The 15206-nt window shown below is 37.6% G+C and overlaps 1 protein-coding gene across 5 annotated transcripts in view; it reads right to left on the reverse strand.

The window, feature by feature from the left end:
* Positions 1 to 2134: 2134 nt before the first annotated feature.
* APOOL (apolipoprotein O like) overlaps positions 2135 to 15206 on the reverse strand; it is a 142231-nt gene continuing 129159 nt past the window's right edge. For all 5 annotated transcript variants that reach the window (XM_080653663.1, XM_080653665.1, XM_080653664.1 and 2 more), the window contains 3 exons: positions 13750 to 13863; positions 13440 to 13557; positions 2135 to 3171 (listed from right to left, as the gene is read on the reverse strand). In XM_080653663.1, the coding sequence (XP_080509789.1) occupies positions 3083 to 3171; positions 13440 to 13557; positions 13750 to 13863 (321 nt within the window). In that variant the 3' untranslated portion in view covers positions 2135 to 3082. The remainder of the gene's footprint in view (positions 3172 to 13439; positions 13558 to 13749; positions 13864 to 15206) is intronic.

A 15206-nucleotide genomic window follows, 5' to 3' on the forward strand; every position in this document is an offset into this window, starting at 1 on the left:
GTATAGACTATTGCAGCTATAAGTACAAAGTGTATGAGAATGTACAAGAGAGAGCATCTAAATCCTACCTTGCAGAACAATGACACCGGAACTGGACTTGAAAGATGAGGAAGATGGAATATGGAACAGGACGAGACAGAAAAATATTCTAAGAGGAGGCACCAACATATGCAGAGAGAGAGAAGAATAAAAGAGCAGAGCATGTTCAAGAAGCAAGTGGTATGCTATACAAAAAATATACATTGGCAGTAGTGTGGTGGGGAAAGGGAAGATAGGATTGAAGTTGAGCTGGTATCATATATGAAGGACCTTGTATGCATGCTAAGGAGTATTGGTTTGATCCTGTAGGCAATGATAAAATGACTGAAGATTTCCAAAAGACAATCTATAATAGTAAGAAAGACAACTATGTCATAATAATATGACAGATTAGAAGAATAGGGTAGCAGACACTGTATGTTATTTCAAACTCAACACCTATTCCAAATCCCTTCTCCCTTGCCTTATCATAGAAAACAAATGATTTGCCAATCTCCTTTGAGTCACCTTTGTTGTGGCTATATGACAAGCTCTAGTCAAGATATAGAGAAAAGGCTTCTGAGAGGGTTTCTAATAAAGCATTTACTTTTCTGATAAATGGGGGTCAGAAGCATCTGGTGCACAGTTTGTCCTAATCCTTCTTCCTACTTTGAATGTGTATGTGTTTCCCAGAGGTACAGTAGCCATTTTGTGAACATGAGGTTACAAATCAACATGCTAAAGACCAGAGTGGAAAGAAAAATGTCCAGATCCTTGATGGCACCAATGAGTTCCTGTACCAACTCTGTACTGCCTAATTCCAGACTTTAAATAGACTATTATTTATTTAAGCTACTATTTTATTTTTAAATATATTTTATTGATTTTTTTACAGAGAGGAAGGGAGAGGGATAGAGAGTTAGAAATATCGATGAGAGAGAAACATTGATCAGCTGCCTCCTGAACACTCCCTACTGGGTATGTGCCCGCAACCAAGGTACATGCCCTTGACCGGAATTGAACCTGGGACCTTTGAGTCCACAGGCCGATGCTCTATCCACTGAGCCAAACCGGTTAGGGCTAAGCTGCTATTAATTGGTTTATTATTGCTTCCAAGCAGAACACATTCTGAAGTGACAGAGAGCAAGACAGACAGCAGGCAGATTAACCAGAAGGCTACTGTAATAATTTAGGAAAGTGATGATGAAGACTGCAATGAGAGCAAGGAGAGAATGTAGAATAGATCTGAGAAACAGAAATAAGGAGAGAGAGGCAGAGACAATTTAGTCTAAGGCATTTTGACATTGGGGATACCTATGGAATGTAAGATGGATACAACTAATAAATAATTAGAAAGATAGGTCTACAGCTCTGGAGACATATTGGAGCTGAACATATAAGTAATAAGGACATATAAATGGTGCCTGAAACCAGTGAAGTATATTGAATGAAAATGAGAGTGCATAGCTCTGGGCCAGTTTTGCTCAGTGGTTACAAAGTCCGCCAATGCACCAAAGGGTCTCGGGTTGGATTCCCAGTCAAGGGCAATTACCAGGGTTGCTGATCAGGGTACATGTGGAAGGCAGCCAATCAATGTGTCTCTCTCACATCCACAACGATGTTTTTCTCCTCCCCCCTCTCCCTTCTTCCTCCATCCCAGTCTCCCTCTCCCTCTCCTAGCCTCCCCTCTGTCTAAAAGTCACTAGAAAAAATATCCTCGGGTGAGGACTAATAAAAAAGAAAATTAGAATGCATATTGAATGAGAAAAAGAAGACTAGGAATATAACCTGAGAAACCTAGGCATTTAAGGGATTCAGAGCAAGAGAAGAATGAAGAATAACAAGAGAAGCAGGAATGACAGAGAGCAAAGGGAAGGAGTGTGTTTCAAAGAGGGAGTGGTCGGTGAATAGTGAATAATTACAGAAAATTCAAGTAAGTATAAAGGTCAGGATGTCATAAGTTAGGAATTGAGAGTGAGGAAGTAAGAAAGTGACATTAATTACTTTTTAATGAAATATAACAATTATAGAAAGAAAATGTAGCTCAAGAATAAACGCAAGGTTAGGGAAAGGTTTTTGTTACTGTTTTTTTGTTTGTTTGTTTGTTTGTTTTTTTAGATAAAGAAGATCAGAAGCTATTTAGAGGTTGAGGGGGAATAATTAAGTGAAAAGAGAAACGAAAGACTGAAGATATAATATGGTATTGGGAAAAAAAATGGAAGGAATGAGATTTGGAACCCGAATAGAAGCATTAGCCTTAGAAAAGGGGGGATGGCATGGCTGAAAAGAGGTAAGATGGGAAAAAGCTGTGAATGGTCATGACTAATAACTCATGGGTTTTTTTCCCCTCTATGTAATAGTAAACACAGTCATCTTTGGCAGGTATAGGAGACTTGAGAATAAAAGGTCTGTAATAACCTCTCCTGAGGAACAGAATAGGAAACCACCTAGGAACCAGTAGAAGGTCTGCTAAGCAGCATTGGAGGTCCCATGGAGCATATGGTCCTCCTAAATAGTTACAGGTGTTTTTGGACATTTAAGAGAAGTCAACATTAATAAAACAAAGAGACAAAGCCAAGCCCAAGTGTCATAAAATATGGATATTTTATTCCTGCTCTGGGAAATGAAAAAAGAGAAGGATAGAGAATAAATCCTTCCACAAACCATTCTAATTTAGCTGACATTAATGTCACAATTTGGGAATTGATAGTGAGAAAAAGCTAAAGCAAATATATGTGTGTATAAGTACATACATATTTTTTCAGATCTTAGTCTCATAACTGTTCACATATTTACTCTCTTTTTTGTTTATAAACACCCTTAAGTCATCAAATGCATCTTAATACTACTACCTCTGCCCCTTCACCAATCATTTAATATTGTTTCGATTGTATTTTCTGTTTGTGTTTTAATCACTTACTTGATTGGTCAAACTATACATTAGAAGATGTATGGGATGAATTTGCTTTAAATTATGTTCTATGCATCACAATTACCCATTACATGATTTCTTTCATTATCATTTGGAACTTCACACATCTTGTAATTCTCTACGTAGACTATTTCAGCTTCTAGTGCTGTACATATCTACATCTTCTGGATGGGACTGTCCATGATCCATGAGCTTGGGGTCAGGCATAAACTGTGTAGCACCTGGTAAAGTATTAAAATGAAAAAAAAATTAGTCATTCATTCAACAAATTTATTGTTGGTACTAGGAATACATCAGTGGGGAAAAAAGTTAAAAATCTCTCCCAATATGGACATAACATTCAAGTTGGGTAAAACAGACAATTAATTAAGTAAAATAAACAATATGTCAGATAGAGGTAAGCACTATGCAGAAAAAATAAAACAGGAAGGGGCATATGGAGTACCTGGGTAATTTGCAATCTTAAATAGGGTGGCCAGAGAAAGCTTTCTAGAAAAGTGTAACTGAAGGAGATAAGGATGTGAGTCCATAGATATCTTAGGGGAATGCCTTATAGGAGCAGAACAGAGCAAGTATAATATACCTGAGGCATGTTTGAGTAACCACAAAATGGCCAGTAGGGCTGAAACAGAGTTGGCAAGATGTGGTGATGATGGGAGCAGTGAGAGTAATAAGAGACATATTCAGAAAACAATGGAATGCTAAGACACAAAGAGATAATAAGGTTTTTATTTTTTATTTTGAGAAGAGAAGCTACTAGGCGGTTTTGAGCAGATGAGTGGCATATGATTTTTTTAAAGATCACTCTTAGGTATGGGGAGAAGACACTATAGGGGGAAAAGGGGGAAAGAAGGGAGACTATTTAGGAAGCTATTTCAGTACACCAGGAGAAAGATGCTATTGGCTTTAATTAGGGCAGTAGCAGTGAAGGTGGTGAAAAAGGACTGGGTTATGGAGAATGTCCTATGGCAGGGGTGGGCAAACTTTTTGACTCGAGGGCCACAATGGGTTCTTAAACTGGACCGGAGGGCCGGAACAAAAGCATGGATGGAGTGTTTGTGTGAACTAATATAAATTCAAAGTAAAGGAGTGGAGGGGAGAGCAAGAGAACCCTCCGCTCTTTCGGCTCCGCGGGCCGGATAGAACAGCTGAACGGGCCGGATCCGGCCCACGGGCCGTAGTTTGCCCACGGCTGGTCCTATGGTATAATGGACAGGATTTCCCAAATGGATTGAATATGTTGTGTGAGAGACACTGTAACTTAAAAAAACTGCAAGAATGGAGTTGACATTTATTGAGATAGGGAAAAATGCGGGAGAAGCATATTTGGGGGGAGGCAAATGAAGTGTTAAGCTTTGGATATGTTAAATTTGAACTCCTAAATAGTCATCTAAAGATGTACAGATGTTGACTAAGCAGCTAGCAATGTGAATCTATAGACTGCAGGAGAGGTCTGGGCTGGTTTATAAATTTCACAGTCCTAGCGTATATGCAGTATTTAAAACTATGGGACTACATACATGAGATCATCTAGAGCCTCAGAGAAGAGGTCTAAGCATTGAGCCATTTGGATACTCCAATTATTTGAAGTTAAGAAGATTAGGAGAATATAGCAGAAAAGACTGAAAAGGAACAGCCACTCAGTGAAGTAAGAGAACCAAAAGCAAGTGGTATCCCAAAGGCCAAGTGAAGAGACTGTTTCTAGGAGGTGGGAGTAATAATCTGTGTTAAAAGCTACTGATGGATTGCATGACGTGGATTGAGAATTGATTCCTGAATTTGGCAATGTGTATATCACTGGTGATTTTGATCAGCTGAATGTGTGCCAGGCAGGATGCTATCACCAAGAGATAGATGATACATTTATATTATCTTTGTTTTACAGATAGGGAAATTTTAATTTAGAGATGTTAAGAAACTTGAACAATGTCACTCAGCTGATAAGTGGTCGAGTAATGAATGAACCCAGGTTTACCTGATCCCCAACACAACAACCTTAGCTCTTCAGTAAAATGGAGATTAGAGGAGCAACAATGTCATATAATTATTTTTAGTATTCAATATAATAATGTGCACAAAATTCTGTGTATAATACTCTGTGTGTGCTAAGTAAGCAAGAGAGAACTACTTTTATATTTTGTGACATCAGAAAAAGTATTTTTAGGAAGTTTTTATTAAGTATGTTTTTAAAAATCTGATTGGTTTTTAAATGATTTTACTACATTTTGGAAACACACCTTTTTTCCCCACAGACATTAAATTTCCAGTTTTATGGTGAAAAACCAAGATAAGAAATAAATGTATATACAATGATTTATTTTACACCTGTCATTTTAGAAAAATGATATATCTATATGTAACTTCACCAGCAAAAATATTACAAACAACCAGATCATTAGTAATCACTACCCATGGAACTGATACAGTTTTCCATAGAATGTAGTGCTTAAGTTTAGGGGGGTCTGTGGATAGAATTCGTGTGATCTATGAACTTGGATGGGGGGAATTTATCTTTACTTTCATTAACCTCTAATTAAAAATTGAAATTTACTTCAATAATGAATGTAGGAAACAAACCAAAATAGTATTAACAGTATCTCAGATTCTGTCACTAATAGAAATCACAGATATTTTCGTATTACGCTGCAGTGGTAGTTATCTTAAAATATTTACACTTACAACTACTTCAAAACTATGGCCTTTATTAGATATTTTGTTATATATTGTTGGTTAATACATTTAAGGAGGTCATATATTACTATGTATTTTATTTAATGCATTAAAAAACATTATTCTGAGAAGGGGTCCATAGCATACAAAAAAACATTAAGTGGTTCTCCCTGCTCCCTTCCCAAATGTATCTTTACTGCCATCTTGTGGCAGCCTTTGCTCGGTGCTAGTAAAAAGTGTACTAGGAAATAATCGGGCATACTACAATAAGCATGTAACAAATATTTTATATAAGTCGGAATGTGTCTAATTTGCTTAAAAATGCCATAAACTGACTAAGTTCTCTAACACTTCTATTTATTTTCTCAATTTATGTTCTTGTCCAAAGTCTAGTCAAAGATTCAGCTCACACAAATGTGAAAGGTCCCTTTACCTTTAGGTTGCCACTTCTCAAAAATTGCTGAAAGGCTTCAAATTTTTAACTTACCTATAGCTTATGTCAGACATTATTAAATAAAGGAATATGCATTGAGAATTCCCTATGGAGCTTTTCCTATAATCACCTGCTTAGAGGCCTCACCACTGGAGATTTTGACTTATATTTCTTAGTTTGAGTGAATTTTAGAAAACAGAAAACAAATAACTCAAATAATTGTGATGTGGATCCCCCTGGTTTAGAACAAGTTAGCCTATGTAATTTTATTCCTGCCTTTTTAAAAGATTCATTCTCATGATATTCTGAGTAATTAAGGATAATATCACCTCTCTTATAAATTCCTGCATCCCTTGAACTGATCAAAGGTTCTCTATCCTCCCAAAGGATTAGCCATCATAAAATCTCCATCTTGAATCTTAATCTCCATCATTATAATGTGTTTCTTTGTACTTCCTTATTTTTTTATCTCTAATAAAAACACTTGCATAAAGTTTTTAGCAGGCTTTTAAAAAAAGCTAGTGTTGGAAACCAAGATGGCGGCTTAAGTAAACACCCAAACTGCTGCCTCGCACAACAATTTCAAACCACAACTAAAAGACAAAATGGACATCATCCAGAACCACAGGAAGGCTGGCTGAGTGGAAATTCTACAACTAGAAGGAAAGAGAAAAGCACACTGAGACTCAGAGGAGCTGCAGGAGGCAGAGGTACTGATACGTACACGCGGAGAGGACTGGCAACTGAGCGCGCAGCTGGCTTTCTCAAGCAGAAGGGAGACAAAAGCTCCCAACTGCACTGAACTCCAGTTCCGGGTGAGACTCTGGGGACCCAGACTCATTCGGGGAGAAACTGGACTGTCTGGCAGCGGGCGGAACTCGAGGGTGGCTTTCTCCCAGAGGTGCTTGCAGCGATTACCACAGGACACTGAGACACAGGGGCCTTTAGGGCAGGGCTGACGAGAAACCAATGCTGTCTGCTCTGCCTGAGACTCCACCCCATCCAAGCTGAGCACAGAGGCTTTTGCAATTTTGCAAGTCTTGTCTCATAAGGCTGTCTCCAGCACAGAAGTTCTCCCAGCATAGACACAGCTGATCCTCACAGCCAATTGGCCTGGAGGTCAATTCCTCCCAGTGATACCAACAACAATCAAGGCTTAACTACAACAAGACTGTGCACACAGCCCACAAAGGGGTGCACCAACGGTGTCCACCTCAGGTAACTGGGGAGGCTGAGCCACTGGGCCCTATAGGACACCTAGCACACAAAGCCACTCTATCAACTCAGGGAAGCAGCCAAAATGCGGAGACAAAGAAACAGATCACAAACGAAAGAAATGGAGGAAAGCAAACGACTGGATATAGAGTTCAAAACCACAGTTATAAGGTTTTTCAAGAATTTTCTAGAAAAGGCCGATAAATTTAGCGAGACCCTCGAGAATATGAAAAAGGACCAACTAGAAATTAAACATACACTGACTGAAATAAAGAATATTATACAGAGATCTAACAGCAGACTAGAGGATCGCAAGAATCAAGTCAAAGATTTGAAATACAAAGAAGACAAAAACACTCAACCAGAAAAGCAAAAAGAAAAAAGAATCCAAAGATTTGAAGATAGTGTAAGGAGCCTCTGGGACAACTTCAAGTGTACCAACATCAGAATTATGGGGGTGCCAGAAGAAGAGAGAGAGCAAGATACTGAAAACCTATTTCAAGAAATAATGACTGAAAACTTCCCCCACCTGGTGAAAGAAATAAACTTACAAGTCCAGGAAGTGCACAGAACCCCAAACAAAAGGAATCCAAAGAGGACACACCAAGACACATCATAATTAAAATGCCAAGAGCAAAAGACAGAGAGAATATTAAAAGCAGCAAGATAAAAATAGTTGGTTACCTACAGGGAGCACCCATACGACTGTCAGCTGATTTCTCAACAGAAACTATGCAGGCCAGACGTGAGTGGCAAGAAATATTCAAAGTGATGAATAGTAAGAACCTACAACCAAGATTACTCTGCCCAGCAAAGCTATCATTCAGAATTGAAGGTCCGATAAAGAGCTTCACAGAAAAGAAAAAGCTAAAGGAGTTATCACCACCAAACCAGGATTATATGAAATGCTGAAAGGTATTCTTAAAGAAGAGGAAGAAGAAGAAAAAGGTAAAGATAAAAATTATGAACAACAAATACATATCTATCAAGTGAATCTAAAAATCAAGTGAATAAATAAATCTGATTAACAGAATAAACTGGTGAATATAATAGAATCAGGGGCATAGAAAGGAAGTGAACTGACAATTCTCAGGGGTAAAGAGGTGTGGGGGGTGCGGGAAGAGACTGGACAAAAATCGTACACCTATGGATGAGGACAGTGGAGGTGGGGTAAGGGCAGAGGGTGGGGTGGGAACCGGGTGGAGGGGAGCTATGGGGGAAAAAAGAGGAACAATTGTAATAATCTGAACAATAAAGATTTATTAAATTTAAAAAAAGCTAGTGTTAAAATAGGAAAGGAATAAAGATGTTTAAAGTTATAAAACAGTGATGAGTTATTGTTACAATTAGCCATTAGTGACATCTGTTGACTAATAATTTAGTTTACATATCATCTCATTTATATTACAAAAAATGGGACAGATCAGTAATAAATTGTTGAGTGAAGTTAAAAATGTTAGAAATTCTATTTTTGTTTCTTTTGTATAAAATTGGGATGATATCCAGCATTTAGGTCCTCAGTAATTGGAATAGTTAATAGTTATCTAGTCCCTACAAAATACTTTCTCATACTTTGTTCTAGTCTTCCCATTCTTTTTGCTCTCTCTGCTTGGGTTGGGCTCTTTTCTATTGACCTCTGTTTGAGTTCATTACCTCAGCCCTCCCTTGTACAGGGGTGGGCAAAAGTAGGTTTACAGTTGCTAGTATTCAATATAATAAAGAGGCAAAGTGCAAATTGACCATCACACCCTTGCACAAGATGGCCACCCCCATGTGGTCACAAGATGGCTGCCCCATGTGGTCATAAGATGGCTGCCACAAGATGGCCAGCAGGGGAGGGCAGTTGTGGGCGATCTGCTTGCCTGTCTGCCAGCCTGATCACCCCTAACCACTCCCCTGCCAGCCTGATCGAAGCCTAACTGCTTGCTTGCCTGGGGAGGGCAGTTAGGGGTGATCAGGCCTGCAGGGGAGGGCAGTTGGGATGACCAGGCCGGCAGGGGAGGGCAGTTAGGGATGACCAGGCCAGCAGGGGAGAACAGTTGGGGTTGACCAGGCCTTCTGGGGAGGGCAGTTGGGGGTGACCAGGCCGGCAGGGGAGGGCAGTTGGGGACGATCGGGCTGGCAGGGGAGCAGTTAGGCTTCGATCAGGCTGGCAGGGGAGTGGTTAGGGGGTGATCAGGCTGGCAGGCAGGCAAGCAGTTGGAAGCCAGCAGTCCTGGATTGTGAAAGGGATGTACAACTGCTGGTTTAGGCCCGTTCCCACAGGGGGTCCCAGAATGGAGAGGGTGCAGGCTGGGCTGAGGGACACTCCCCTACCCAGTGCATGAATTTTGTGTACTGGGCCTCTAGTGAAAAAAATAATATAATAATTAGCAAGTAATAATACAAGAATAAACTCTGTGTTTTGCATACTCACAACTGTAAAACTATTTTTGTCCACCCCAGTATTTAGTCAGCTGTGAGAACCATCCAATGAGTTAATTTCAGGCACTAAATTTTTCACTTCAGGAATATATATACTTGATTTTTTAATAGATTCCAATTTTTTCTGTGAAATTCTCAATCCTTTCATCCATTTTGTTCATTGTGTTTTCTATTTAAGATACTAATCACCTTTACTTTAAAGTCCTTTTCTGCTAACTTCAATATTTAGATCACCTGTGGGTCTGTTGTTAATATTTTTTTCCTCTTTTGATTGTCAGGCTTATCTTCATGCCTCTTTATATGTCTAGTATTTTGTTTGTATGGTGGCTACTGTATCAAAGAATTGTAGAAGCTCCACATGATATCTTCTACCTGCTATGGAACCCTTTTCCTCTCTTAGGAAGGGTGAATGGGCTTATCATCTCAATCCAATCAATGCATTGAACTGAGCAGTAGTTTTAGTAACCCAGTCAACTTCTGATTCCTCTCTGTTCCTCAGGTATGGCACTCCCAAGCTGTATGGGAAGCCTGGGGACTTTCTGTCTCCCTTGCACTAAAAATATGTAGCAAATTCAGTTTTGACCTTCAGAGGTTTTGATATTGGCTACTTAGTCTCCTGATCCATAAAAATACCTGGCAAATATCATAAGGAGGGAGATGCATCATGTATGTATGGAACACTTCATCCCTCTTAATTAGAATCAGCAAACATTTTCTGCAAAGGCCAGAGAGTAACTATTTTCGATTTTGTAAACCCTAAGGTCTCCAATGCAATCACTCAACTTTGCCATTGCAGTGTGAAAGCAGTCAGATAATACATAAATGAACAAATGTGGCTGTGTTCCAATAAAAATTTATTTATGGAAACTGAGATTCGAATTTTAACTTGTCAAGAAATAGTTTTCTTTTGAGTTTTTTCAACCATTTAAATAATGTAAAAACCATTTATGGCTTATGGAATGTACAAAAATAGGTGGTAAGGAATATGTGCTTTAGAGTGACATTAATCCTGTGGACCAGTGGTTCTCAACCTTTCTAATGCCACGACCCTTTAATACAGTTCCTCATGTTGTGGTGACCCCCAACCATAAAATTATTTTCGTTGCTACTTCATAAGTGTAATTTTGCTACTGTTATGAATTGTAATGTAAATATCTGTGTTTTCCGATGGTCTTAGGCGACCCTGCTAGCGGTTCTCAACCTGTGGGTCACAACCGCTGCTGTAGAGCCTAAGACCATCAGAAAACACAGATATTTACATTACGATTCATTAACAGTAGCAAAATTACAGTTATGAAGTAGCAACGAAAATAATTTTATGGTTGGGGGTCACCACAACATGAGGAACTGTATTAAAGGGTCGTGGCATTAGAAAGGTTGAGAACCACTGCTGTAGACAATGAGAGACTTTACCCTGCTTTCAACAGATTTTGAAGAGGTCAATGTCACCAAATTTCCAAATTTGTGATTTCCAAAATAACATAATTTTCACCATAAATATATATATATGGATGATAGGAAAAAAACCTCAAACTCATATCCAGAGCCATGATTTTATATATATATATATATATATATATATATATATATATATATATATATACACACATACCCTATATATATAGTTGGAGAGTTCACCCAATCTATTCTGTAAGTTGATACATGATGGCCATGACTAGTTTCCCCAGCTAATTAACATGCTCCCAAAGTGTGCTCAATGAAAATAAATTTATTTATTGGCAAATGGCTAATTACAGTAGTCAAATGATAATGATACCTTCTAACACTCATGGAGAGATTAGTATATGCTTTATATTGTACTTTGTGCTTTACATGCACTATTGCATTTAATTCTCACAACTATGTGAGAAAAACACTATTATGGTCCCCAATTTATGGATGAAGAGACTGAGGCTTGAGGATTTCAGACCCATGTCTTATTCTAAAATTTGTGCTTATAATCACTACTGTTTCTCAGGTCTTAGACCTTTGGAACTGCATGTGAAAAGTAGAAGGATGGAAATGGTGAATCACAAGGGTCTACTGCATAATCAACTCTGAATGATATGTGATAAGGATGAATGGTACTGGCATATCTCTTTCCTCTACATGTCTCCTTAGAATGCTTTTCATATACCAAGTTACCCATGGGAGGGGGGTAAAGGGTTCCAGAATCCATATATATATATACACACACACACACACACACACACACACACACACACACATATATATATATATAATGATATTGGTTAGGGATGGATTGGTCCCATTGTTAAACTGTAACATGTTTCAACTTCACAAAGATACTCTGGAATTGACAGGCATTTAGAAAAATGACTAGATGTATTATATACTTGTGGGAATATGGTGGACTGTAGATTACTCAGAGAGAGTGCAAAAACTGTATGTCATTTTGGTTATAAAGGAGAGGTGACAGAGGAAAAGTATAAAACAAATCAGGTTTGTTACTCAGTAATAGCTTTTATAAAGATTAAATGAGAAAGGAAGAGACTGAAATCAGAAACTAAACTCTGGTTTTAAATTAGCTACTTTGTACACAATGCAAAGATTTTGAACTTTTGTGTCAGGTAGATCTAATCTGTAAACACAACTCTGCTCCTCATAAGCTGTACGATTTTGGGAAAGGTACTTTTAAGTTCCCCCGAGTCTCAGTCTCTTCATCGTAAACTGATTACAATTACATGTACATCAGAGGTTTTTGTTTTGTTTTGTTTTGGGGTGAGGATTGAATATCACAATATATTTACAGCTCTTTGCACCACAAAGGAGGTGCTAAATAAAGGCACCTGAATAATGAAATATTATCATTATTTCCTAATTCTTTACCTTTGAGTTAGTCCTATTTCCTTTGCAGTAAGACAACTTAATGGGTAGTACCATTGACACTGTACAGATAGACAAACCTATGTAAGCCAGTGACTGGTGAATTTATGTGAATACATATTGAAATGCTTTAAACACTCTGTTACCTTCTTATTGATCACAGTAAAACTATTACAATATTTGTGTAGAAAGTATAATTGTCACTAACTGGTACCACAAAGTACTACTTGTCATTATCTAATATTAGCAAAGTTATTAGTATTATAATTGGTGCTATTTTTACAATTTGATGTTGAAAGTTCTCCCAGTATGTGAACTAAATAAAACTGATGGGGGAAGCCAAGACTGCTGATGGGATAAATAACACAAGAAATGGAAAGCTGATATTCTTCTATGTAGATGTGGCTCATATTTATAGCCTGTAAAGAGACAGAGTGAACATCCCCAGTAGGGGGTGTGCAGGAGGCAGCTGATCAATGTTTCTCTCTCATTGATGTTTATGACTCTCTCTCCCTCTCCCTTGCTCTCTGTAAAAAAAAAAAAAAAAAAAAAAAAATCAATGAAATATATTAAAAAAAAATAAATGAGACAGAGTGAAGAAAGGCACATATTACTCCACCTGATTAAAAAGCTTACATTTATAAAGTGATAATAAATGCTTCACTCATCCAACCTGCCAGTGCTACTCTATGCCCCCAGTGAAAAGATCTGTATTATGAGCTATCAGTCGCAAAAGAAAAGTCCCAGGTACCTAAGTACCTCATACCCTAAAAATACATACAGACTACAGATATGAGAAAGAAAAATATGGAAAAACATAAATAAGTTCAAACTAATAATTATAACATCATAAAATTTTAAAAGAAATAATAAAAACAAAATTGAATTATACAAACAAACCTGAGGTGAATTCTGATTTTGTCTTCATTTCAGATCTGAGTTCTGCTGGCAAACCCACTGAGTGTTTCAGGTTGTGAGCTGTTTTTGCAGGTATTTCTATTTCAGCAGAGCTTTCTAGCTGTTTAGCAAAAAGATTTTCCTCATGAGTAAATCATTTTACTAAAAGAATAAAATATCTTATAAAAGTATAGCATGCAAAGGTATTATGTTCCTTCATCTTTTTCTAATTCTGTTGTTGACCTCTGTCCCGAACTCCCAATGCAAGCCAACACCCACCCAAATAAAACTTTTTGGTCCCTTTAAACTCCACCTTAATTTTTTCTTTAGGTTCAGGAAGTGACTCCTTTTTGTTGTTTTTTGTCCACTGTGATTTAACTGCTTCATAAATGTTCTGACTTGTAGCATATACCTTTTTCCCAGTGACCTAATTAAAACAAAAAGTGAGACAAATGACCTATTTTTAAGAGTTAAAATAAGAAGTATTAAAAATATATGTCAGGTATTTTATATTAACACCCAAGTTAGAAACAACAGAAAATATATGAATGAATTTCTAGATGATATAACACAAAGCCAAGCCCCATTTTCTAAATCTTATATGAAAAGTTATTTGCCTCATGTAAAAGGCTAAAAAAATGTATAGTTAGTACAACACCAAGAGTGGATCCTAATGTAAACTATGAACTTTGGGTGATAATGATGTGTCAATGTAGGTTCATCATCTGTAACAAATGTACCAGTTTAGCAAGGGATCAGAGGAAGCTATGCATGTGTGGGAGCAGGAGTCGTACTGGAAATCTCTGTACCTTCACCTTCATTTTATTATAAACCTAAAACTACTCTAAAAATAAAGTCTTAAAAACTGTATAGTTAGCACTCACACTGTGAATTTAAAATTAAGCCATTTTTTTATTTTGTTATGAACCTAAAACTGCTCTAAAAAATAAAGTCTTAAAAACTGTACAGTTAGCATTCACACTGTGAATTTAAAACAAAGCCAATTTAAGAGGAGTATGGGAAGGATAGTTTGAGATAATAAACAGCTGACTGAGAAAAGAAGATTTTAACATGCTACAAGGTTAATGTTTCTGTTTAAATTTTTGTTGCTTTCTCAAGGCATAAAGAAAAAGCATCAATGTATTTCTATGGAGAACAATACTCTTTTTTTTTGCAGAAACATGAAATAAAAAATGAACTACAAATACTAAAGCAGAGGCTAGGTTGCTGACTGAATTCTTGAAGCTGCTGTTACACTTTCATTTACATCTCTTCCTGTTTGAAAATCTGACTCCTTCTTTCTGTTCTCCCATCCTTATGTTCCTTATGGTTAAGGTAACTTCAACAGATATTGATTATTCAAGTTTTAAAGACGTTTTGAGGAGCTTTCCAGAATTACAATTTCTATAAACAAACTTTTTAAAACTATGTTTTCTTCCATTAAGTAGAAATATTTTTATTATTTTTGCTAAGTACATGCTATATTTAAGAAAAATAAATCAATCCACTGGTATAAAGAAAGTACTCTTCCTCCCCCCAGCATAAGCTTTGTTAATTGTTGTGTGTATATTCTTCCTGAATTTTTACTCTTATACTAGAGGCCCGGTGCACGAAATTCATGCACGGGGGTGTGTGTCCCTCAGTCCAGCCTGCACCCTCTCTAATCTGGGACATCCCTCTCACAATCCAGGACTTCTGGCTCCCAACTACTCACCTGCCTGCCTTCCTGATTGCCCCTAACCGCTTCTGCCTGCCAGCCTGATCACCCCC

The sequence above is a fragment of the Plecotus auritus genome (genome assembly GCF_963455305.1).
Source record: "Plecotus auritus genome assembly, chromosome: X".
Lineage (NCBI taxonomy): Eukaryota > Metazoa > Chordata > Mammalia > Chiroptera > Vespertilionidae > Plecotus > Plecotus auritus.